Below are 25,647 nucleotides of genomic sequence, written 5' to 3' on the forward strand. Positions count from 1 at the left end.
AACAAGAGCGTCTATCTGTACAGTATACATAAATATTGTTCTATTATTTTCATTGAAATGAGACAAAAGGCAATGTTTGTGAGAACAATAATCATTTTTTTCTCCAAGAGGAGAGAAACAAATAACCGAGGAATGATATGTGAAATTGAGAACATGACGACTAAAACTAGGAAAACGAGATTAACCATGAAAGTAAATTTGGTGGATGGTATTGTATTTATGATTATATTCAGCGACTTCCATTATATTGTGATCAAACCACCCCCCCCCCCCCACCAAAAAAGGTATTAGTGTAAGAGACTCGGTATTATGATTTGTCAATTCTGAATAAAAAGAATAACCCCAACCATATTTAAACCATCAAAATTTGAAATGTTATGTTTTATCATAAACACAGGAAGTTTCATTTTGGATGGAAAGAAATTAAGTCATGATATTGGGAGGGGCACAACGTTGTCTCGGTAGTTTAAAAAAAAATCAACACACACCCACAGTAATTTCATTAAATAATTGAAGTAATCCGAATATGAAGATCTCGTGAGAAATGCAACGCTCGAGGACGACAAATATATATTTTTCTAAGAAATATATAGATCACGATGATATAAGAATGAAAAGTTTGTATTATCTGTAAGGCTATATTTCTATTTACATTGATATAAACTCTAAATATTGCGCAAGTTATGACATAATCTGAATACGACATAAATTCATGAACGTAGATAATCCTCGTTTTCGTTGCCCATATCGACATAAAAGCACTATATACTGTATATTTACATGACCATCTTCAGCTTCGACGGACGATGCTTTGTAAAGCTTGATGTAGAAGAGTTCAAAAACCTGAAAGTAATCATAATTATCAATCTCGCATGAAATCAAAGAGAGTAATGATAAGAGAAACAGGATGATTTTGTGCATCGGTAATTTAGATTTCTCAAAGAGTCAATAGCGGGAATTCCGATACGTATAAAATATTGTTTTTCATAAACTGAATACGTGCAAACGCAATGTGTATGTACAACATGTATAAGTGATTACATCATACAACAATATCGTAATCAAATGGAATACTTCCATTTGTTTTGACACTTGATTGTTTCTTACTTGCTCTATGTGCATAAATTACGAGATGAAAGATCGATAGTTTCCTTATCTAGAAAAACATCTATGCAGTCTAAACCTGGAATATATGATTTCATCATTATCTGCTTTCATCAAATAATAAACATTTTACTGTATTCCTTCATTTCTTTCATGAAAGATTGTCGCCTATATCCTTCATCTAATAGCCCTAGAACCAACAGCACTTTTCAGTTTCGTGAAATAAATAAGAGTTTAGCTTTAAGCCCTGTACCCCCTTTCAGACCTCGACTTTGTCGATATATATCCTTTACGTATCTTTGTTCAAATCATAATATGAGTTGTTTATAGACCAGTCAGACCGAAACAAGACCGACAAAAGACCGATACAAAACAATGCATTACCCCCAGTGGCCATCGGAAATCGGTCAGTTTCGTGACGAGTCGGACTATTTTGGCCGTGTGGCTGAGGTATAAATTGATTAAATCGTTATCCGATAAGATGACCCCTAATTTGGTGCAACAAATTAACCTTCAATATAAAAGTATAAACCATAATATCTCTCCAATCCTTGTTCGAAATGTATGCTTCATTAACAAAGAAAAATGAGTGAACATATTAGCATACTACAATATTTTCATCATTTTAATATCTACCTATGTACACGCTTTTTCTAAAAATAGAAAAATAAATTTGAACAAAGAGGTCAATACGTAGATTTTGTTTGATGAAGTAATCACGAGGTTATAGTTCATCTTTATTTGTGTAGTGTTGTTGTTGATTTGTATCTGCAGCACGCCATTGATTTGTTCTGTTAAAACGAAGAATTGCTGATAGGATTTTAATTGGAACAACTTTAGATTTGGATTTTATATTATTCGTTTAAAGATCGGATGTATTGAGTGGTAGAATTTTTGGAATTGCGTTAAAAAAACACCGTAATATTTGATGCTAGAAGCAAGCGCCCATGTTCATAAAATCTTATTAAGCTGATTGTAAACTAATTACATAGGCTGCAGTTCATAGTTGACAGCTAGGCTTAGTATGGTTTTATGAATATGGGCACAGAGGGCTAGAGTTCTATGACATCCGTATCCCGCTCATCTTTAAATGCTAACAACTTAATATATATTTGTCTTTGCAGTACATCATTATGTTTTTTAAACCTGCACTTTTAAAGCAAAACTGACTTTTGTAAATTTACGGATTGGTCTCTGTAAATAACATAATCAGCTTAGGATACTGCAAAAACAGTTGGTAGGGAGTTTTAGAACACGTTTTTAATGTGTTGATCTGTCCAAAAAACAAGAAGAACTAATTCTGAATTAAGTAAAACAAAAAAGATGATTACAGGAGAATTTGGCATTAGCATAAAAAAGTCTTGTAAATGCAATGATAAATTGATATGATTAAGAATATGTAGAAAATGTGGGTAGTTGTTACCCTTCCGGGTAGTAACATATCACATCAACATACAACAACTAAGATTTACCCTTGATATATATTCAGCAAAAGAAGTTGAGAATTTTGTTGACTCATAATTATGATGGTTGCCCTTCTGTAAAGAACATAAGTGTCATTCTTTGTGTGATAACTTAGCAGATTTGGAACACTTTCATATTATGGACAGTGAGCACTTTCTCTGTTCTCACTGTTTCCACTGTATAATGATGCAACGACACACACTGCAGCCACAGACGAAACTTAGTGTGTACACATCACGGTGTGACAACAGAGGAGAATTCAGTACATTTCCACATTGATGTCCGTGTGGGCAGACTGTGTTCACAGTGTTTTCACAGTATATTGGGATCACAGCGAGAATCACATTGTATCTGCATCACAGTGTGACATTCCAGTTGACAATGTGAACAGGTTTTGTTCACTCTGTTTTGTTACAGTATGGATGCTGTATTACACTGTGGTCACATAGAAAATCAAAGTGAGTACGCACCACAGTAGGACTATAGACATGATCTGTAATATTTATGTAGCGTTGACAGTGTGAAAAGACTGTATTCACACTGCTGTGGCGGTGAATTTATAATTTGACACACTGTGGCAATTACGCACCACAGTGTGAGGGTGCGACGACTTGGTTGAACTACATTTTGTTCTCACTGATATCTTTGTTCTTTCAAAGTATTGGTCAATATGTACTTTACGACAGGGTGCATTGTGAAGTCTTCCCGTTATTGATGCCACTACCCAAAGTATCCAAGATAATTCGAAGATTAAGGGGTGGATTTTTCAAGATATATTTTTGTAGTTTCCGTTGGCCTTTTATTTAAAAAAAGTCCTTAATCTTTTGTGCTTTCAAAGAGTTTGAAAGATCAAAATTCTGGATTGCCCCTTGGTCCTGGACTTGGCGGGGACTCAATCTCAGATGAGGAACCTGAATCGGCTTGGGTATCGTGTTCAACGAGGTTCAACGTGTTCTCTACAGGTGGAGGTCCCCGACGCCCGGTTATCGCTGTCGGACTTCGACCTCCATTGCTAGATATGGTTTGCCTTGATGTTGCCGAACCTGTTGATGTCACACTAAGGCTTCCTTGCTCACCCAAACCGCTACTGTCCGATGACGCCTCACCATGTTCCCTAACCTGGACAACCATAGGAGATTTCTGTGGTGAACTCAAGGGCACTTCGTTACAAGATCCCATTTGGGAACTACTTGAGCTGGCCATACTGGACGAGTACTGTGATACGTCTGGTGAGAAGATTTTGATGATGTCAGCAATCTGATCGTCTAAGCGATTCATCTTCATCCCCAGGTTCTCGATCTCCTCCTTCAGTTCAAGTTTAATCTCCATGAGACTGGATAAGAGATGATTATCCGAGCTGGCAGCACTTACTGAACTACTGCCTTCCTTGCTATCACTCCTACCAATCTCATCGAGCCTTTGTTCACTGCGGAGGATCCCACTGTCCGTACTCTCTGCTTTTCGAAGAGGTATCTTCTTTAACGGTCCCCATTTGGTTTCGGGCACTTCTTTAGTACTGTCTTGTCTTTTTACCGGTGCGTCTGGCATTTTTACAGATTTAACCCTCCCAATCGCTGCTAAAGGCGGTGGCGTTTGGTGCTCAGGAACTCTGCTCAAAGCATGTGAGTCTCCCTTTTCAATGTCCTTTGTATCCCCTCTCGGTTTCCTTATTGCCGATGCTGGAGGCTTTTTATCAGGTACGTCACTGAGTTTCCGAAACTTATTGAGCATCTTCCTGACAGGATGATCAGCTGGTATTGGAGGCTCGTTCTTCCGTTTCTCTGCCTCTTCCTGTTCCCTTTTGACATCAGCTACTTTCCGGAAAATGAGCTGTAGATACAAGCAGTGGAGAGAACAAATATTATCCCATAATTATTTTTTAAATTCTTTTGAACTTTGAAACTTTTTTCTGCAGTCATTTGTTATGTGGATAACATATAACATCAAAATGAAATACTACTTTCAAGCATCAAGTGAGCTTTATTACAGGATAATGAAGTTTGAAATTTTAACTGTTGACGATCAGTCCAAGAAATGAAACCAAATGAACAATGGGATCTAAATGGTTCCATCGAAATTGACTTACCCTGCGTCTGAGGTTGTAGGTAAGCACCATGTTGCGAGCGAACGAAGTGGCAAATTGCGTGTAGAAATCAAGGACATCTAGAAGATCATCCCTCGTGATGCTATGAAGATCACAGTACGTCAATGACCTGACATTAGCAGCTGACTGTCCAAGGTTTAGCTCTTTCCAGAATGAATCTCCGATTACATCACCTTTACCTGGTCACCAAGAAATTAACAGTTCAATAATAATTAGAGTGATTAACATGCATATGATTACCAAAATACTGTGCTCTCCTATCACATTAAACTCGGTCGATCGCAAAGAACTCACATAGTAGAGGTTTTGCAACTCTGTCATAGTGATGTCCATGTTACAAGATTGTTCATAATGGGTGACAGACTTTGGCCACAGGGAACTGCATCATAGTTTGACCTCAGTGTATTAGATTGGGACACTGTCATAGTGTTGGCAACCTAGACATAATGTGTTTATACCGACTGACACACTGTGGCCATAGATCTGTTCCACACTGTAAACATATCGTGGATTGCAGTGTGGATTTGGAATGCGCTCACACTGCTTTTACACCGTGTAGCAGATGACAGACTGTGCTATGGTGTGAGTTTTCGTGTTGTTGCCAGTGTGAATATCTATTTCAACCCTGACCTTGCACTGTGACACACTAAACCTTATCTACAAGGGATTCGAAACTGGCTTAAAGCACATATCTACTTTTAAACGACACCTTTTGCCGACATTCTGGAACGGTTCGCTTAGCTTGTAGTTACACCGATTGATATTCTTTTGCTCTGATTAAAGAGTCCTTTGTTAGGTCAACATCAATTTAGGCCTACGTCAATGGAAATGTAAAAACTTGTCTTGTCTTCCGCAGACATCAATATGTATATGACTTACTTAGGATAGCAACCACCTCGTCATCTTGTACGACCTCCAGTGAGCCAGCGACCACGAAACACAGTGAGTCAATACTTTCACCACTGTGTACTAGCAGATCACCCGGGGCACTGTGGCTCATTTGAAAGCTGATGGCCAGGGCCCTCAAACAACCTTCGCTGGCCAATCGAAAGGACGGGTGCTCGTTGAAGACGCGCCGGTTGAGATGAACGCAGACGTCTGCTTTCATGTCCTTGGGACAATAGCTTAAAACCTAGACAAAGTAGAAAGAGAATATTTCATTTTAAAAAAATGATTATAATAACAATAGTAAGTCCAATTATATGAATATACTCTACTGTGCTTAATACCAAGTATCATATTATTACCCCGGCTGTAGCTGAGCTTCCATAATGAGGCGCTGAAGCATTCCAGGAATTATTACATCCTATCAAATACTAATCCTCACAACGATCACTTGAGCTCACTTCAGTTCTGGAAAAATGTAATTGCTTTTCGAAAGAATCTTGATCGAAACAATTCTGAATTAATGCGGTAAATAGTGGTTTTGACCAGCAAAATATCAGTATGATAATAAAATCCTGCCAGAAATCACAACAACAAAAAAAGCCCGCAAAACATCATTCACTTTTTGCACATTATAAGTGTTTTGCACGTGGCAGGGACGGCTTGTTTGGTTAAATATCTTTTTATGCTAGTTCTACATTTCTACAAAATTCGTTTGGCAGTTGTCTTTGAAGTATTCATCTTTTAATTTGTGTTGTTGACATTCTGCCTGTCCTTGTATGTGTGTTTATATGTCTTAGTTAATGTAATGTCTATATTGTCAATATTTTGCTTTTAATTATTGAAGATTTTACTTTTGGGGTTGTAGAAAAAGGGGACCAGCCTAGATAGGTCAATGGCCTTTGCTGGTCCCTCACATCCCTACTCCACCCATTAATCAATTTTAGTGTTACTGTTGTTGTTTTATTTGTTATTATATTTTATATATATTGCATTTTGTATAATTGTATTTTTAATGTTATAATGATGTTTTTATTGGATGTGAAATAAAATGAACTTGAACTTGAACATTGCAATAATGAATGTATTATAATTAAATATGTTACGCTAATTGATTTTTCATAAATATTTGCTATCTGTATTTACTTTGCTCTTAATTAATTATTAAAATGTAATTCATGTATGAATAAGAAAAATGCATCAAATGGCAACTAATGAAATTTTCATTGACTTTCTTAACCTGTTATGATCCTGCTGTGCATGACGCGATGGAAACAATGTTTTCGAACATTATCAAAGTGTTCTTATTAAGAAATAATGAGTGGTCAAAACTCATAGTTTTTATGGCCATCAAAAAAATGCCTATTGACCACTGATAACAGAAATTTTCTTCTTCATCCTCATCGACGTTAATGGGCGACTCAAAACCTTTATCATCATCATCGTCATCAATATTATCCCCCGTATCGACATTATCATCATCACTAACACTGATCATCATCATCATCATCACCACCGCTACCACCACTACCGCTATTATCATCATCATCATCATCACCATCTCATAATCATCATCATCACCACTATCACCATCACTATCATCATCATCATCATCATTATCATCATCATCATTATTGCCAACATCATCATAAACACAACTAAGGATGTCATTGTGTTTGGTTATTGACTAATACCTTTTCTGTGTCAATGCCCTTTGACATCGACCATGTCGAGATGACGTAATCGAGCACGCGTTCGGTGAGTGGTTTGCTGACTCCATGCAGCTTCATGAACTCTTTGACGTTCTGTAGCATGTCATGATACCGGGCTGTGTTTTGGGTGAATTGTTGGTAGATGGTGGTCACGTTACCGAAGATACAGGCGTAGAGCAGAGCTGCAAAAGGTAATGTTGTATGTCAATAATATAGAGGCTCATTTACCTGGCTTACAATCGTGAGATTAAGGGTTCGAATCTCAGCTCCGCACTAACATATCAGAATTGGGCAATATAGTAATCTTCATTTACCACTCCTCACCCAGGTGCCAAAGAGTCATTGATATGCTTGAGCGTTACATTCTTTACTTATCTAAATTCTATACATTACTTTCTATATTTAGCTGCTCGGCTACAATGTTATAACCAGGATAAAATACCGGGGCGCATGTACGTCACGATGTGACGCACATGAGCGCTATACAAGAATATACTGATAATATTTTGTATCACTTTTTAATAGTAACAAGTTGGTTGTGTATTGACAATGGGACTAACTTTTAGCACATCTCATTCGAATTTTGTCCAAACTATTCACTGCACTTTGTAGGTATTTTGAGCTATTTTCTGTGTGCGTTTACAAATCGCATTTAAATAACAAATACGGGAAATTATATCCGTTAACACTTTTAAGCTTAGCTGGCATTTCAACAACAGCATTTAAATCAGTTTTAAATAGAATTATGCACAATTCAACCATATAACCACAGACTGTCACTTTTAACCAAAACTTTCTTTACAGTAAATTCAGTTGAATGTAGGGATTTTATCTCTATATAGCTTACTCTCCTGTCACAAAATTGATTAAAATTACAAATAAGGTATATTATCAGATTTACATGCTTCGCCTGCTTGTGTGAAACTTACTCCACACGTAATTTTCTTTGCATCGTTTGCTAATTTGCAGGTTCTGTTTTGGATGGCTTCGGGAAAAGGTTTTGACAGGATAGAGTTACTCGTGCGCATGTATGGCTGTCGATCATTTTGATAGACCTCTTCCGATCTTTTGATATGGACGTTGTTTTGCTCAAACACAATGACAACATGGTCCTTTGTGATAAAGATTCACAAGGTTACGTGTTATCAAGGAAAACAAAATTATGGAAATGGATGAGCTATCGGTTTTCCTAAAGCACCTCATATCCCTCGAATTGAATTTCTATTGAGAAATCAGGGGCGCCGGTAGGCTACTTTATTTCGATGCAATTGTTTTTTTGTTCATTCTCCACCTCCTTGCCTAATTGCTCCTGCCACCCCCTTTCCAATCTATTTCCTCTATTTAACCGCCAGCTTTCTGGATTGTGGTACCTCTCCGAATCCGAAAATGTATGGAGGGCGTTGGTGGATCCAGGGGGCGGGGGACCCGGGCCCCTCCCCTGAGCAAAAAACAGGTAAAAACACCTTATTCATTTGGAGACGGGCCCCCTCGCCTGGTGCTCAAGGGGGGGGGGGGGGTGCAAATCTTCATTATTTTCGAGGGCCCAAATAAAAAAAATAAAAAAAACTAGTGCTCACTACCCCCTCCCCCCTCTACCCCCGCTTTTTCAAATTGGGCCCCCTCTTAGGCCCCCTCCCCTGCCGCCGACTGGATCCGCTCCTGACGGAGGGGAAGTGTCAATCTGCAGGAATGGCTCACGTCCCCTTTCCTTCGCGAAAATCATGCTTTGATATAAACTTTGATAGGATATCGAACTTTGTTGAATATTACTTGTTGAATTGACTTACATCCAATGATCATCATTCCGATGGTAAAGAGTCGTTCGTAGGTCGTATACGCCGACACATTCCCAAACCCGACGCTGGTCAGACTGCTCATCGTGTAGTACATCGCCGACACATACTCCATCCCTACGTCCGGCCCGTTGATCACTGTCCCGTTATCTAAGATCTTATACGGCATATGCATGTCGTTGCCAAACTTCCAAAGCCACGAATTGGTGTCGTTGTGTCCTAGGGCTTCCCTCCCGATCGTGTACCATATGCAGGCGAACCAGTGGGCGACCAAGACGAAACTTAACATGAGCAGGATGAGGAAGGCGAGCCCGTACTCGATGTAATGGTCGAGTTTGCGTACCACACGTCCCAACCGTAACAGACGAGCTACCTTCAGGGCGCTAAATATCCCACTGATTTTGTTCTGATGAGAAATGAAGTCAGAAATGCAAGTTTTTAGTCAAATGTTGATGGCATAATAATGATTCAGGCATTTCATGTCATGCCCTCTCACTTTGAAACTGTTTAGAAGCTGCATGTCGCCACTTTTTCTTTCCTTTGATTAAACTTTTTTAAATACTATTTCGCCTCCAAGTTTGCACACGTAAGACATCAGTAAATAATAAAAAAAACCCTTTGTAATCGCATTAACAACCACTTCAATGTGAATATCATTACATACTTTATAGGTCTATGGATACTTAATGCACATTACAAAATGAATTAATAAAATGGGGTATACTTTTGGGTAAAATAGAAGTACCGATCCATTTCAGTAACAAATTTGAGAATTACTTTATAATGGTTGTGCGATAAAGGCATTTCCCTTTGCAGACATCAAATTTGTTTAACATAGGAAAGAAATCCCAGAGGCAAGATTGAATGTGGTCAATAATTATATTGACTTTCTTCCTGCTATGCACTCATGGCATCACTTTGCGGGATTCCATTTACTCAACATCTAATTAATATGATAATGATTAACTGTAACTCTATGCCGTAGTCTATGCTTACAAAACGAAATTATTAAATAGCTGAGATACTATAGTGTGGGTATGTTTGTGTGTGCGCGTATTAGTGTGTGCGTGTGCGTATGTGAGGGAGAGAGAGGAGAGAGGAAAAAATTGGAAGAAAGAAACATAGAGACAGACAGACAGAGAAAGAGAGACAAAGATAAAGAGAGAGAGAGATAAACAGAGGAAGAAAGAAATTGAGGGAGAGAAAGGAAGGTGGATGGAGGATAAAGAGGAAAATTTTGAGCTATGTAGCATTACTTCCCTGATGAGAGTGAATGAAATGTTTAGCTTTAAGGTTTTGATCTTCTCGGTAGATCGAACTTTGTAACTGTGGCAACATAAATCAAGACATCCTCGTGCTTTAGCACAATGGTGACTATTCAATGATTCTATTAATTCCTTTTCTTTCTTTTACACCCTGTCGAGAAAGATGTTGTGTACTTGAGCGAGCTTGTGAACTTCAATTTTCTTGATGAAGACTGCCCCCCTCTCCCTCTCTCTCTCCACTGACGTGTTCATGTTTGCACACTGTAAATTTCGGTGCTTTTTAACAACCTGTTTCTCCTCACACGAATCCAATCGAGAGCTAACGAAATAGGTCAGAAGTGTCTTGGAATGAAAGGAAATGTATACGATAGAGCCACAAACAGGACACAGGAGAGAGCAAAAGTCACATGACATTGTGTCAGCTTTTGATACCAGGCAGAGCCGTCTTTTCTATTTTTCATCAAAAGGCATGGCAACGCCGGTAACGAGAAAGCAGGCAATCGCCTCAAATTAAAGGAGTGGTCTTTTAAAAACAAGATTTGTTAGAGATGTATAAAATCGTATCAGACGGTGCTTTGTAGTTGTGATGCTGTTGCCATGGTAGCACAGTGGTAAGAGCGCCAAAAAGAGAGCAAAGGCCTTGACTTTATGGCATAAGATGCACGTTTTATTTTTGTATTTTATTGCACTGTAGCGCCTACTCCCTCTCGAGAGAGTACAACAAAAGAGAAGAATTTTGTCTTTTGACATGCCAGCCATAGTATCATTGCAAAATCGTTCATTAAACTGTTCCAATGCATGCTAATCAAATAAGTAAAATTAAGATATGAACACAATCAATTATTTTTGTAATGCATATAATGTTAGTGATGTGTCTATTCTTCAAATTTATCTATCAATGCCATTAAAGGGTGATAAAGCAGATTTGTTATACAAACAATTATAACATCAAACCTGATTCTCATTATCATGCATTGCATGTATATAAGGACAACATGGGAAAAATTGACAAAAAGAGAGGAATAGACTTTAAGAGTAGGAAAGAGATGGGCTCAGAAGGAGAGAGAAAGAAAGAGAGAGAGAGAGAGAGAGAAAAGAGAGAGAGAGAGAGAGAGGGGTGGGAGCTGACAAAGGAATACATTAGATAATTATTTCAAGTTGTGGCTAAACTACCACGCTTGTGGAAACCTTCTTTATAAAGTGCTAATCTACATTAGCCATATTCAGACGTGACTTCCTAGTCGGCGTAAGTTTTTCCCTGCAGCAAATATTTCATGAATATTTGACTTACACCATTGGTTGTCCATACGCTCTTTCTCGGACCAACTTGCAACGATTAAGTTAACACGACCTTTCACCGACCCAGTCTTACTAAGCGTGATTTCCGGAAGTGGTGGCGCCCGCTCTAGTCGACCTCACCCAGCTTTCACATTTAAACCCCGCGAAATCCTAAAGCCCCTTTCACACCGGATCTGCGTAGAGTTGCGTAGTGTTGCGTACCGACTACGCCGAAGTTAAGCTGCGTACTCATGAATAAATTGATGCTTCGGCGTAGTCCCTGCGTAGGCTTGCGTACGATCGGCGTATAGTTACGTACCCTGTGCGTAGGCAATTGGCGTAGGGTTACGTACGCTTGCGTAGGCCTGGCGTAGGGTTACGTACGCTTGCGTAGGCATGGCGTAGGGTTGCTTACGGTTGCGTACGGTTGCTTACTGTGTGCGAAAATGCCATGTAAAAATGCTATAGACGCGAGTATAGCCATAGGCGCTTTATAAACATATATAATAAAAAAATATGTTAAAAACAGTTCAATATGAACTGTGCAGTGTACAAAGAATTGTACATGTTATTACATGTGAACATAACTTGATCTTAGTATAATAATAACATTCTGACACACCCAAGGGGCAGTGGGTCTCTTTTGCATGCGTGAAATAGGGCTGAAACGCCAATTTGCGTAAAATAGTGATTGCGGAAAATAACATTTATAAACCTGCCATAAGTTTTAATAGTAGCATTTGGTACACGTTTTTGACCGTTAAATTTTCAGTTTTTTTTAGTAGGTATTAGCAACTGCTGAGGTTATTTTTGCAGTAATGTTAATTTGTTCAAGATTTTATTTTCCAAAAAATGCAGACATTTTTGTTGATGTACTACATTATTGTACTATGTATCATTCAAAAGGGTAATACATGAACTTTCTTTTGATGAACATTGCAAGGTCACGTGATGTGATTTGATACCTCAAAACGCCAACAAAAGAGAGCGCTTATTTTGATTTGTGAATAAATGTGGACAGAAGTCTGATATTTGTTGACCATATCCATTTTTTCACTCATTTGTAAAATATCATTCCATAACAGTTTCCTGAAAGTTTGAAGACGATATCTGTTGTCCTTGGTCCGTAGCGTATTGTGTGTGACAATGTAATGATATAAATGTTAGTCAATTATTAGATTTAAAGAAATACTTTAATACAAAATTATTTCTTTGCTCATTTCAATTAAACAATATTATATTACAAACATACAAACAGGACCACAAACGTACACACAAGCAAACAAACCGACACAAATACATACAGATTTCCACAAAACATAATAACATTTCGCATGAGGCATCAGTTTATGAATCTTATCTCTGTTTATTATATCAACAGCCTGAGATGTCAATTATCACAAATTGAATAAACCATAACAAAACAAAACATGTCAGTCTGAAATACCTTGTAGTAGTACAAACAGAATTACAAGCAAGAATGATCAATGATCAATACCTGCCAAATTTACATCCAGGTATATACAAAAAAAAATCTTTATACCATACGTTTTTAATGCTTCGTCGGACTGGCGTAGGGTAGCGTATTGTTGCGTAGGCTTGGCGTACATTTGCGTAGGCTTGGCGTACAGTTGCGTAGGCTTGGCGTACAGTTGCGTAGTAAAGTCTACGCCGAAGGTACGCGAAAAAAATTAAACATGTTTAATTTTTTGCGTTCATCTCGCGTACCCATTCGCGTCCCTCCGCGTACAGTTGCGTAGGGTTGCGTACGATCGGCGTAGGGTTGCGTACGATCGGCGTAGTCGCTACGCAACTCTACGCAACTCTACGCAACTCTACGCAAGGCCCGGTGTGAAAGCCCCTTAAGTTTCATTTTGGATTGTAAACATACATATTCCTAAACCATTCAAAAAATTACTCTTCAGGCATCAAAAAACTCGCATGTGTTAAACACTGGAGGTTTGATTTCGGAAGTATAAAATTCAAGTCATACAATTCTTTTGAAAGGTCAAAGATGCTCCGAGTGCCAAGTGAGAGCATCCACACGGTCAACTTACGCTACCCTCTAGTCGTGTAAGTGCTCCTGGAAAAATCCAAGAGTAAATAAGTCGGCGTAAAGGTCGGTGTAGCTAACACGACTATCGTTCAGACGGTCACTACGCGTACCTTTACGTGGACCTAACCATACTTATGCCGACTAGCTCCAAACACGACCTTTACCCCGATCAAAATTGCCATCGTGTAAACACGGTTAATAAAAAAATTAATAACAAAATAAGACGTTATTCTACTGATGTCCTTTCAGATCCCAAATGATTTGCAAATATTACAATGTTCTACATTACTTACAAATTACTTGCAAATATTACAATGTTCTACATTACTTACATTACTTACATTACTAGAATTTTGAAATGCATTGATGACGTCATAAGGGAGGCACGATAGGAGATCGATAATAAACCAAGATTTGAGATAATTCATGCGTATGATTTTGGGCTCTGACACGACCTCGCCTGCAGGACCAACGAATGTCGTGTGGAAGTTGAGGATGACATCGATGAAGAAGACGATATCGACGATACCTGAATATTAAAAAACAAATAAAAATGAGTATGACTATTTGAGATAAAAATCAATTATAGCATAACACCGTAGAACTATTTGTTCATTACCACTTTCTATTTCGCGTCGTCAGATACAATAAGCAATTTCATATTGTGGGTTTTGGATCAACGCGCAAATCCTTGTTTTTGTGTGTGTGAGCCCTACTAATTTGGCTTTTACGTAAAAAAGTAAGAAACATCTCAAGACATAATATTACACGAATAGTATACATTTTTAAATAACAATCTTATGAGTGGTTACGGGGAGGGGGCAGAGGAGTGAGGGGACAATTATCCTCATATTCGCTTGTCCCCACCCCCTTCCCCCAACATGCCCGAATATACATGTACAGTCATTCAGCTTGTGTTGCTCTTGGTGTTGTTGGTTTGTTTATTTGCTTGTCAGAAATTTTATAACCTGTTTCCCTAACAAAATACTCAAAATCCCCCCCCCCTCCTCCGTGAGTGTGGGGGGGGGGGGGGTAATCTTTGGGCCTTGCTATGAACGTTTTTCACAAATTCAAAATTCATAGGTGATCGTATAGTGATTCGTTGTCGTGTTCGTCCTTACCGTCGATGACTACAAGAGTGATGTATTCATTGTTAGTAGAATAGTTGAAGGTCACATTGAAAGGCACTGCAACTGCTGTGTAGAAAGTCAGTACGAGAATCACCCAGTCCCATATAGTCTTAAATGTGCAGTAGTGAAGGATGATATGTGGTGGTGTCTTGGGGGCTTCTCGCTTGTACTGCGGTAGGACCTCAGCATCAAGGGTCATCATCTAATGGATGGAAAGACAACCAACCAAAAGAGAAGAAAGACTAGCATTTAGATTTTTAGTACATGACCTCCATTCTTTCAACAAAGTATTGTAATTTTATTTAAATGAGATGAACAAGAAGAAATAGCGCAATTTCTGTCACTCTGTATAGGCCTTTAATATAAAATTAAATGCATAAAACGAATTTGGCATTACAGACAGAAAAAATACCTTTTTGATTAAACAAGTAATCAAGTAACCTTAAATGTGAGAGAAAAATTGAAAGGCGCAAAAAGAAAATAATGATAATAATCAAAAGATGAAAACTGTACATTCCATGCCAATAATTGTATTTTTGCGATTGTATTCTATCATCTTCAAACTTTCGACAGCTCTTGCAACATACAGTATCTGATGAATTCGATAAGGAATCGCCTACACTGCTTATCGACAGGATTGTGGCATGAATGTTTTGAAGGTCTGGCAAATATAGTTAAATACCAATTAATGGTAAACCATTAATTGATCCCCCCAAGTTTAACATGTTCATCACTTTTGCGTATTATATACAAATTGTATTGGACATCATCTTTGCTTGCACTTTATGAATATGATAATCTTTTAAAGGTAAAGACCAGTATTGGTAACGCCCCAATTTCAAAAAATGAAATGGAAGCTCTCATTACCAATCATGTGAAAGAATATGTTTTGACTAATACATGATGATAACAAATTTGCCGGGAAACCGCCTACTAATTCATATATTTGGTAAATTTGTTTCTCTCATGGTCTGTGAGAGATATAGGGTAGTCCCATATACATCTTTCTGTGTATAGTGCTTGTAACTTTACGAAGAATGGGCCAAATTTCTTATCATTTTGATGATTCCAGAACCTTGCAGATGCTAGATGCTAGATGATCAACCTTTTCTGATCGATTCCACAACGTTTCTTTCACAATGCAATCGCATGACCATAACTGGTCTTTACCTTTAAATTTGTTGAACTTCAAATTCATTCACCCATAATATCTGAGATGATGTCCAGAGGAATGTTTGTACTTACATGTGAAATTTGTGAAATCTGTGCCTGCTTTGTTTGCTCTTGCTTCATATTTGGTAGATGTTGAGCGACCTGTACTAACACGGATCGACTCCGGGTAACTGTCCGTGCAAGCTTTGCAAACCGACCCACACCTGAAATGTAAACATACAACGAGATAAAACAAAAGAAAATCACGATATTTGAAGGGTCTCTCAAACCATGAGTATACATGTACATGTGTAGAAGACCTGTTCACGTATCATTGGTTATTTTTATTTTTATTTTTATTTTTAGACATTTTTATTTTATGTATTTATCGTATGAATATTTATATGGTTATCTTCAAGCCCATTTAAAGAAAATTCACCACATAATTATACAGTGTATATTTATTCACAAATCACCTAAAGCCTCTGTAGGGCAAATGTTTTACTTCATTCCATTCATCATTCCATTCATCAATTCATTTAACTGTATGAGTCATGAACACCTTGGTACGTTCTAGTATTTTCTGAAGAAATATATTTTGAATATTCATAAAACAGGATCGTCAAATCGGGGGGGGGGGGGACTATTTTCCCTGTTAATTGCAAATCACTCCGTAGAGTATTATAAGACTTTATGGATAAATATTAAGGCGCCGGTTCTCGTCAGGAAGACGGACCGACGCGTCGCCCGCTGTGCTGATACAGTAGTTATTCAAATGTATTATGTGCAAAAGAGAATCATATTCATTAGCTTTCAAATTTCTCCATCTTTTTAGGAAATAATACATTCATTGATTTTTTTTCTTCAAAATAGAATGTGCTCATAAACCTGATGTCAATGATATTCTACCAACTCTCAATTTCATTTATTTATAAGTAGCTCATTTAAATCTGAATTATAGATGAATGACATTTGAAGAACATAAGCATGTGTTCTAGAATTTATTATTCATGTGGATTATTTTGGTAAGCTATAGTGACGTGCACTGCAGAAACGAGGCTCCAAAGCAAAGCTAGTGGGAATCACCCAGTTGCACAGCTCTCGACTAAAGCTGATAAGAATATCTTTTTTTATGTAGATTAAAGGACAACCTCAAATTTCAAATTTGAAAGTGGGAGCCCTATGGTGAAGGCTCTTGACTCTCCTGCGAGAGATCCCGAGTTCGATCCTAGCTCGATGTTAATATCCTTGGACAAGGTGTTGTGCCGACACCTTGTCTCTCTTCTCTTGTGATCCGGGTGTATCAAATGGCTACCTGGCAAAGCTGGGTTAATAATGGTTCCAGGGCCCGCAGGAGAGAGAGAAACTATTCTTAGTAAGGTAAATAAGACCGAACTCTTATATATCATCTTTATTAGTATTACTATTATTCATGCAACTGATTCATTTGTCAAAGAAGACCTATACTCACCATACCTTCACTGTAAAATCCATAATTCCTAAATCTGTTACTAAATAGTTGACATATTTAAGAAGTATAAGCCATTTTTTTTTTTACAGTAGAACACAACCATCATAATTTTGATACCTTACATCATCCAGGTAATGTTCCCTCGTTACTCGTTTAAGGTCTATATATAGTTCGCATGACCTGTGTCAAAGTGGGGAAATTGTAATAATCATACCCTTAGCGGCATTGTCTTCAATCGGATGCTTGAGTGCCGTGATGTCTTTGAACACACAGAGGAATAAGACCACTTGTTCCCTGTCATCTTTGACTGGCGCGATCTGTACTAAGGTCCACATCGGCGTCCCTGTACGGAAAGAGAAGGTGGAGGGGGAAGGGGGAGATGTGAAGAGATGAATAGAGAGAGGAGGAGAAGGGGAAGAAAGAGAAGCAGGAAGAGAAAGAAAGAGAGAGGGGGAGGCAGATTAAAAATAGAAAAGGGTTAATATAATTGCACTTTTTCTATCGCAGATTTATTTCGTTATGTTTATTTAAAAAATTACAATAAAATGTGATATGCTTTTACAAAATTAAAAATCAATAATAAAACGCCACACATAGTCACATTTCGAAGAAATGACAAGACGACAACAATGGAATACTATTTGAAAACGAAAGTGTCGCAAGTAGTGTGCATAGAAAGTGAGGTTATTTTTTTTATAAAGCGCAAATTATAGTCTCGAAGTAGCAATGCGCATTTAATAATATCGCTTTTGAAGAACTCCGCCATTTCTCATACCGTTGGACAGCTATAGAGCGCCACAATATCATTATAGAAAACCGCAAATCCATGTGTATATTGCAGTCTGCATCATTATATTCCTGTATTGTTAAAGAAATAATGGCCTAGCTGATCTCTGAAGGCACTGCTTTTCATTTTCTAAAAATAGGTAATATACTAATTCTAACAAAAAGTAAAAAAATAAGAGAATATTAACTCGTTCAGGAAGTAAATGTTATTAATGCACAGAAGATGTGCTGAATTTTGCATGAATTGATGGCTACCTTTAAGTAACAATACTTTTGAACTCGTTTAAACTGTCGATACCTGTTTTAACTGAACTTTTTACTTTTTACCTCAGCAATGCTTCAGTTGTATATAATGTCATTAACGTACGAACTTGACTCTGTCAAGACATGAGGATAAAATCTTTACCAAACCAATCTCGATTGTGACCAGTGGCAGCGATTTCTTTTCGTTTCCAGAGGCTTTATCCGAGAGGGGGTAGCGACCGAACTATAGAAAATTTACCATTTGGGAATACCAAATCTTTGCATTATCGTGCACTACAGAATATTACAGGGTTTACTGTCGGTAACATGAAGACCGTTTTTAGTGTATTATTGATGCAATTTTTAATTTGTTCGGGGGGGGGGGGAGGTACTTGGTCCTGTTCCCCTCGCCGTGATGGCCTCCCCTGTTCGTGATTATCGGATAGGTTTCATGCATGTGACGTACACACTCTGATATGGTAAACTGAACTCTAATCGACGACACACTTTACATCCGTCATTCAATCAGCTGAAGATTAGGCAGACAGCAATGATCGCACGATATCCCTATCAACATGACAGTCTTGACATTCAATTGTTTCATGTTGGTGGTAATGGATGGCCTTGAAGAGACGGATAGAAAGTACGGGAGATGGGGTGAAGGGAGGGAGAGAGGGAGAGTGGGAGAGGAAGAGCCGAGCTGGAAGCAAATGGAAAGGCAAAGGCAAAGCAAGATCGGGAGTGAGATGGAGAGAGAGAGAGAGAGAGTTGAATATGACGGGATTCTTTGGTTGGGTGGTTATCTCGTTATGCCATTAATCAATCTGTATAATGAGCTAGACAATAAACCGAGTCACGTATTGACCAATCAGATTCCCATGCAACATGTTGACTATAATTATTATAAGAAGCTAGATGTGCACAAATTTCAAATTTACCTCTGCTAATGTGTGAGCATTGACCAAAATATGTGCTTTTATAATAGACCTTAAACTATCAAGATAAAAATTCTTGGTGACACTTTTGAATCACCTCCTTTAATGACAAAAGGTTAATACGTTTACTCATCCCTCATTCGTACAAGAATTCAAGACCTTCAGATATCGCACTTCTTTTCCTCCACCCCCCCCCCCCCCGGTTTCCCGAAAATACATTTTGACACAAAAGCTTGGGAAAATCTATCTATCTGGCTACATGGCATCGTTGCGGAGATTTGGAGGATCAAATTGTCCCTACCCACATCACCAGCCCCCCCCCCCCCGAGAATTAAAAATATAAAATCCTTGTCTGACTTGTGTGGGCTGTGTTATGGGAACTGTTTTGATGAAGTATGCGGTCACGTGACCGATCCCAGATGAGCTTTATGTTTGATTAGGTTTCATGAATACGAATGAATTATGAAAACCGCAAGTGCTGCCATGCGATGCTTTAGCTTGGCGAGGAAAGGAAGGTTAGTTCCGACAGAAGGCACACTGAAATTAGTTTTACATATTAAGAGATTGTCTTTTCACGGTTATCTTGAGATATTAGAAAGTAATTATAATGCTAACGCAATTTCAACTCTCTAAAAAACTGCACGATTTTTCTTTCAAGTTATACTCCCAATTTCTGTTCACATAAAATTGTCCATGCAGAGGCGCAGCCCCGCGACAGAGGTATGTCCCTCAATTAGCTGAAACAAAAAGGAAAGAAAGCTTCGGCAAAAGCCTGGGTAATAATAGTATCCAGCGCTTTGTATCTTCGTGAAAAGGCGCTTTAAAAATCCAGTAATTATTGCATGTTAGAAGTTGTAGTACGGTTGTTTCGAAATGCATGTTTTCTACATATCAGAGTGATATTCTGCCATGACCCTGGCTATCATCCAAGTAAAACAAATATCCCCCTCATAATACGCTACGCCTCTTGTTCAGAAGACGTATACCCAAAATAGATTATCCCCTGATTATCTGTATCACATTACGAGTATAGCATGCTACCAAAACCACTTCCCTGCAAATGGGACTAATACACCTAAGTCAAACCACGGGCTGCAGACGACAGAGATTAGGCAATCGATCACTCTAATGAGAGATCGCTTAATACAAGAGAGGTTTCTTTACTTTAAATTGGGTGAGTGATCGATTAGTAATCAGGCTGTGCCAGTCGGTGATCAGAGATTGGTTGTCAGGGGATAGGACATATAGGGGATAGGGAAATATTAACAAGTGACGTAGCCACACGTTAAGAAACAGGAGGATGTAGAAGTGGCGATTGTACCCAGTCTTCCTCCAAACACCCACTGTACCACTGTATGTACTTGATTTTTTTCAGGGGGTGGTTCACAAAAAGGGGGCATATACCAGTTCCACTCTGTGCTGAATAAAGCACTGGTGTAGTAATGGAATTGATTATAAAACAAATGAACCATTACTTTTATTGGTATTGTCGGCGTTCCAGCACATCGATAATCACTTAATCCTTAAAATCATTATATGTCTTTTTTTGTAAATTCCTATCCGATTACTCTAATTGTATTGCGCTCAACCAGGATAAAGATATGTGACCAATCTTCGTGTGTGGGTATATATATATGTGTGTGTGTGGTGTGGTGGTGTGTGTGTTTGTGTGTGTGTGTGTGTGTGTGTGTGTCCATGTATTCGCCACGTTTGTAAAATATAAGTAGAAGACAAATGACTGCAGGGAAATTTTTTTAATATCCTTACCAAGGACGGACGTTGGTCAGAAAACGGAAAGAACAAGACGAGATTATCTTGATAAAATACATTTTGATCATGATGCATCATGAATTACGTTCTATGTGCGCAACTTTCCTGCGTCCTCTGAAATTTTAATGTCGGTCGTCTGTTTCTGAGAATATACTAAATCACTTGGCGAACGAGCCCTTGCATTATTGAATGTAAGAGCTTAAAAATAAGGGAGTGTGGATGAAACTTACAACTTTCATCCATTCATCAAAGACTTATCAATATTCATAGTCTTCGTTAGTAATTTTAAATCTTATAGAAATGAGAGATACAACAATTCATTTCATTATCAATTTTTTTATATAGATATTTGAGGGACATACGTATATCTTATGTGCTTCAGCCGTCTACATCGTCAAGCAAATTTTGTATAAAAATGTTTTTTTTTAAATTCTTAACGTTCCTGTGATATATACCCTTTCATGTTCTTTGTCATCAATCCAAAAATAAAGCAGCCGACAAAGGGGAATTGTTAGCCAATCACAGTTGTTGAATTTTTAACGAATCGGGCCGAGTTTTTCTCACGAAGGTAGACGAGTTAACACCGTTTAGTGTTTACGACTCACCCGAGGGTTGACTACATAGACAGGTTCACAGTATCATCAGTCACTGGCGATGACGTAGGGGGGTAATGGCAAACACCTTTACACCCCTCTCAATGTAAGTGGTGGGTCACACCTTGCACCCCATCAAGTAGGAATACAGTTCTGGTGGAGGTACTAAACAGGGTTTGATGTACTTGATTTTTCAGAATTACACCTTGCGGCCTGCGGTCAGGGTGTGTCCTCTGTTTTGGTGTACATGATCCGTGATATATAACCCCCTTGAATGCCTCAGAATGTAAAATTTACCATCCGAATGTTCCGTGCTTATACGACAAACAGGGGGTCATTTACATGACATATAGACTTGTTTACTGCAGAAAAGAGAATAGTCTATATAATAGAGTTTGAGAATTTTCACCTAATTTTTCGACAAATTTTGGTTGGACGCCCCCTTTCTAGCAAGTGCCCCTGATGATAACTTCATCATGCAGATGGAATATCCGGAAGGCACTAATGACACTGTCTTCCCCTTCACAAGACGTGTTAGTAATCCATTCTCGTACAGTACATGATTGTTTAAGAGGCTTCGTGATCGAGTGGAATGGTAGCGAGTGATCAATACATAGTGGTCATTTTTTCCAAAATCGGATATGACTTTGTAAAAGCAAATAAAAGCCAGGGGCTTTCTAAGGAAGACATAAGAGGTATTGCTTTCATTTCTTAAAAATAAAGGTTTGTAAATGTTGCATCAATAGCTTAGAATATAACTATCTACCCTATGTTGATCTAAATACAACAAATAGAACCAACTAAAGTAACCAAGATAGTTCGATATATGGTGAGTCGTATTCTGTTTATATCTGTACTTTTGGACTATAAATAAGGCTCACGCAGGTTGAATTGTGATATTTCTCACACGCTTATGATTCTAATTAGCTCATTATAAGTGAGGTCCAGCTTTTGAGAGCTTGGCCGTCACCTTCTGAACCTTATCCCTGAGACATGAAGTTTAATGACATGAGTATCACGTATTGACCGAAAATTCACCCTATTTTCACAAAGGTAATTTGTGATTAAAGATGGCGAATGCTACGAACCGATTGCTAATGTTTGAGCGGGGACAAGGGTGGTTCCAGAATTTTGTAAGACGGGGCACGATTCCTAAAAAATTACGAAAAATCACTCGATGCAGCGTCAACGTTTGTTGTGCACTGAAGTATTTGAAGTAGTTGTTGTTGCTGTTGTTTTTGTTTTTGTTGCACTAGTATACATCATTGGATAATTTGTTTAGCCGAAAGCTAATCTGCCACATGGTCTGCCAAAGGGGCTTCGAGGGGGGTGTAAAGGTCGGTTGTGCCCCCCCCCCCATCCTCTAAATGTTCTGAAACCAAAAAAGGTTCTATGACGAACATAATTATGAACATAAAAAGATCAAGAGGTGAAACCTCTTTGGTACTCTGGCAGTCACTGGTCGGCTGGAGGGCACTATGCATAATTGATGAAACTTCTAATGACTTTTTAATCGAAGCAATTTAGGAGGTTAAATTTAGAAGGTTCCCCTTTTATTTCTTCTTACTTTTTGTTATAAATAAAGCATTTCCCAAAAGACTCTATAACCTTGGCGATAGAGGTTATAATTCTGGCTTGAACATACCGTCGGCATCAACTTTTTACTGAAAACGATCATTTTATCCATGAACTTTTCTAACTAAGCCACCTTTATGATGCTTCTACGTGAATGCCCCCATTTTCACAATTTCTTTTTCCAAAATGGTTAGGTCGTCACTTTTACACAAAAAAGGTGTACATGAAAATCAAAATCTTCTGTGCAGTTAGTTGCTGATTTTTAGAACATTTTTTTTTTCTTCTTTATTTTCCTCTTATTAAGGCTGAATGTATTATTATCTCTTTAAAACCGATAAATACCTTTGCTCTGGAAGTTCTAGCTTGCGTAAAAGGGATTTGCCGACGTTATGGCCAACAATTTTATTGAGGAAAAAGGTATAATAATGAAGTTTACACAGATGTCAAGACATATGAGACATTCCAAAGAGGAACTCTAACATCAATCATCACTGGCAGAAAGCTTATTAAGAATTTAATGAGACAGACAACAACGCGATAAAGTCATTTGTTTTATGAGATGAACGCGAGACAAACTATGAATATAAATGAGTTGTAAACCGACAATACTTACACCGCTCCATCGTTTTACGTTTGGTCATGAATGATAAATGAGTAACCAAAATTGTAGATTGTATAAAATGTAGGACTTTTCTGGTTACTAATCCGCCTTCAGATAATTATTGTTGTAAAGTCAGAGAGTGGTAAAGACAAACACGTTGACATGTCCGTTAACACTAGACTGACATCAGTTGACCTTACACGCAGGTGTTAGTGCATATAATAACTTCAACTTTTAAAGTGCATCATTTATATTTTTGTAAAATCTTAATATTTCCCTGTAACAAATGATCATGGTTTTAGGAGACAAAATTTGGATCAGGTCCGTTGCAAACAAACTGCGTAGAGGCTCAAATAAACATAAAGTATATTGGCCCAGTTCAGGTGCCATGCTTACAATGAAACAATAGTTAATAGTTATTTTTTGATAGTAGTACAGAAGTCATAATAGTCGTAGTAACATTATTATTATTATTATTATTATTATTAGTAGTAGTAGTAGTAGTAGTAGTAGTAGTAATAACAGTAGCAGTAGTAGTAGAATTAGTAGAAGTAGTAGTACTATAGCAGTAGTAGTAGAAGTAGTAGTAGTAATAGTCGTAGTAGTGGTGGTAGTAGTAGTGGTAGTAGTGGTAGTGGTAGTGGTAGTAGTAGTAGTAATAGTAGTAGTAGTAGTAGTAGTAGTAGTAGTAGTAGTAGTAGTAGTATAGTAGTAGTGGTGGTAGTAGCGGTAGTAGTAGTGATAGTAGTAGTGGTAGTAGTAGTAGTAGTAGTAGTAGTAGTAGTAGTAGTAGTAGTAGTAGTAGTAGTAGTAGTAATAGTAGTAGTAGTAGGAGTAGGAGTAGTAGGAGTAGTAGTAGTAGTAGTAGTAGTAGTAGTAGTAGTAGTAGTAGTAGCAGCAGCAGCAGCAGCAGTAATGGTACCAGTAGAAGTAACAGCAGCAGCAGCAGCCGCAGCCACAGTAAAAGTAGAAGTAGCAGTAAAGAGGTCTAGAAGAAGCAATGGTACAAATAAGTTAGTTAAGTTTATTGTTACGTTATCTAGGTGAGTATGCTGAAGTCGTCCCTTACCCCACCCCGAATAATAAAATCCCCAACGTATTGCTTTTCTTGTAGATGAGTAACTCATCTTGGGCTGCCTATTATTTCTCGAAGGCCTCATGTACGGCTTTAACGCCTTCTCGATTGGTCAATTCTCCATACATGAAACTAATGGTGTATAAGGTTAGAATTAGGATTAGGATTAGTATTAGGCCATACAGGGTTAGGCTAAAGGTTATCATCACTTGTGCTGTGGAGCGAGTATTCTACAATTATAGTCCTTTGTTCCCATCAAATAATGCCCAACTTACTGCTCTTCTTGTAGATGAGTAACTCCACTTGAACTGCTTCTTGTTTTTCGAAGGCCTCCTGGGCGGTTTTGACGCCATCTTGATTGGTCAATTCTCCATACATGAAATTGATGGTGCTACTCCTCTGCATACAGTCTGCTCGGTTGAAACCCGTCATTTTACAAAACCCATCGTTGCTAAAGACTATAGGGTAGTCCACTACCCTCGCGTTGGCTAGAATAAAACTGCTATCTGTAATGAGAATTGTGGAGGGAAGAAATTAATGACGTGCAATAGTATCAACATGAGTGTGAAACATGTGTTAAACAATCAATTACCTGCAAATTGAGATACAACAATACCTCATATAATACGATTAAATTGTATATATAATTTCCTTT

General features: G+C 38.1%; 1 protein-coding gene across 1 annotated transcript; it reads right to left on the minus strand.

The window, feature by feature from the left end:
* Window positions 1-216: 216 nt before the first annotated feature.
* LOC582440 (potassium voltage-gated channel subfamily H member 1) lies at window positions 217-25,492 on the minus strand. The gene is made up of 10 exons (XM_030999493.1): window positions 25,268-25,492; window positions 17,629-17,757; window positions 16,037-16,167; window positions 14,783-14,993; window positions 14,003-14,190; window positions 9,057-9,468; window positions 7,252-7,451; window positions 5,552-5,804; window positions 4,655-4,851; window positions 217-4,398 (listed from the first exon to the last, which is right to left on the minus strand). The coding sequence occupies exons 1-10, from the start codon at window positions 25,422-25,424 to the stop codon at window positions 3,418-3,420; spliced, it is 2,859 nt and encodes a 952-aa protein (XP_030855353.1). The 5' UTR covers window positions 25,425-25,492; the 3' UTR covers window positions 217-3,417.
* Between the last annotated feature and the right edge of the window lie 155 nt (window positions 25,493-25,647).

The sequence above is a fragment of the Strongylocentrotus purpuratus genome, unplaced genomic scaffold (genome assembly GCF_000002235.5).
Source record: "Strongylocentrotus purpuratus isolate Spur 01 unplaced genomic scaffold, Spur_5.0 spur5_scaffold_5, whole genome shotgun sequence".
Classification (NCBI taxonomy): Eukaryota; Metazoa; Echinodermata; class Echinoidea; order Camarodonta; family Strongylocentrotidae; genus Strongylocentrotus; species Strongylocentrotus purpuratus.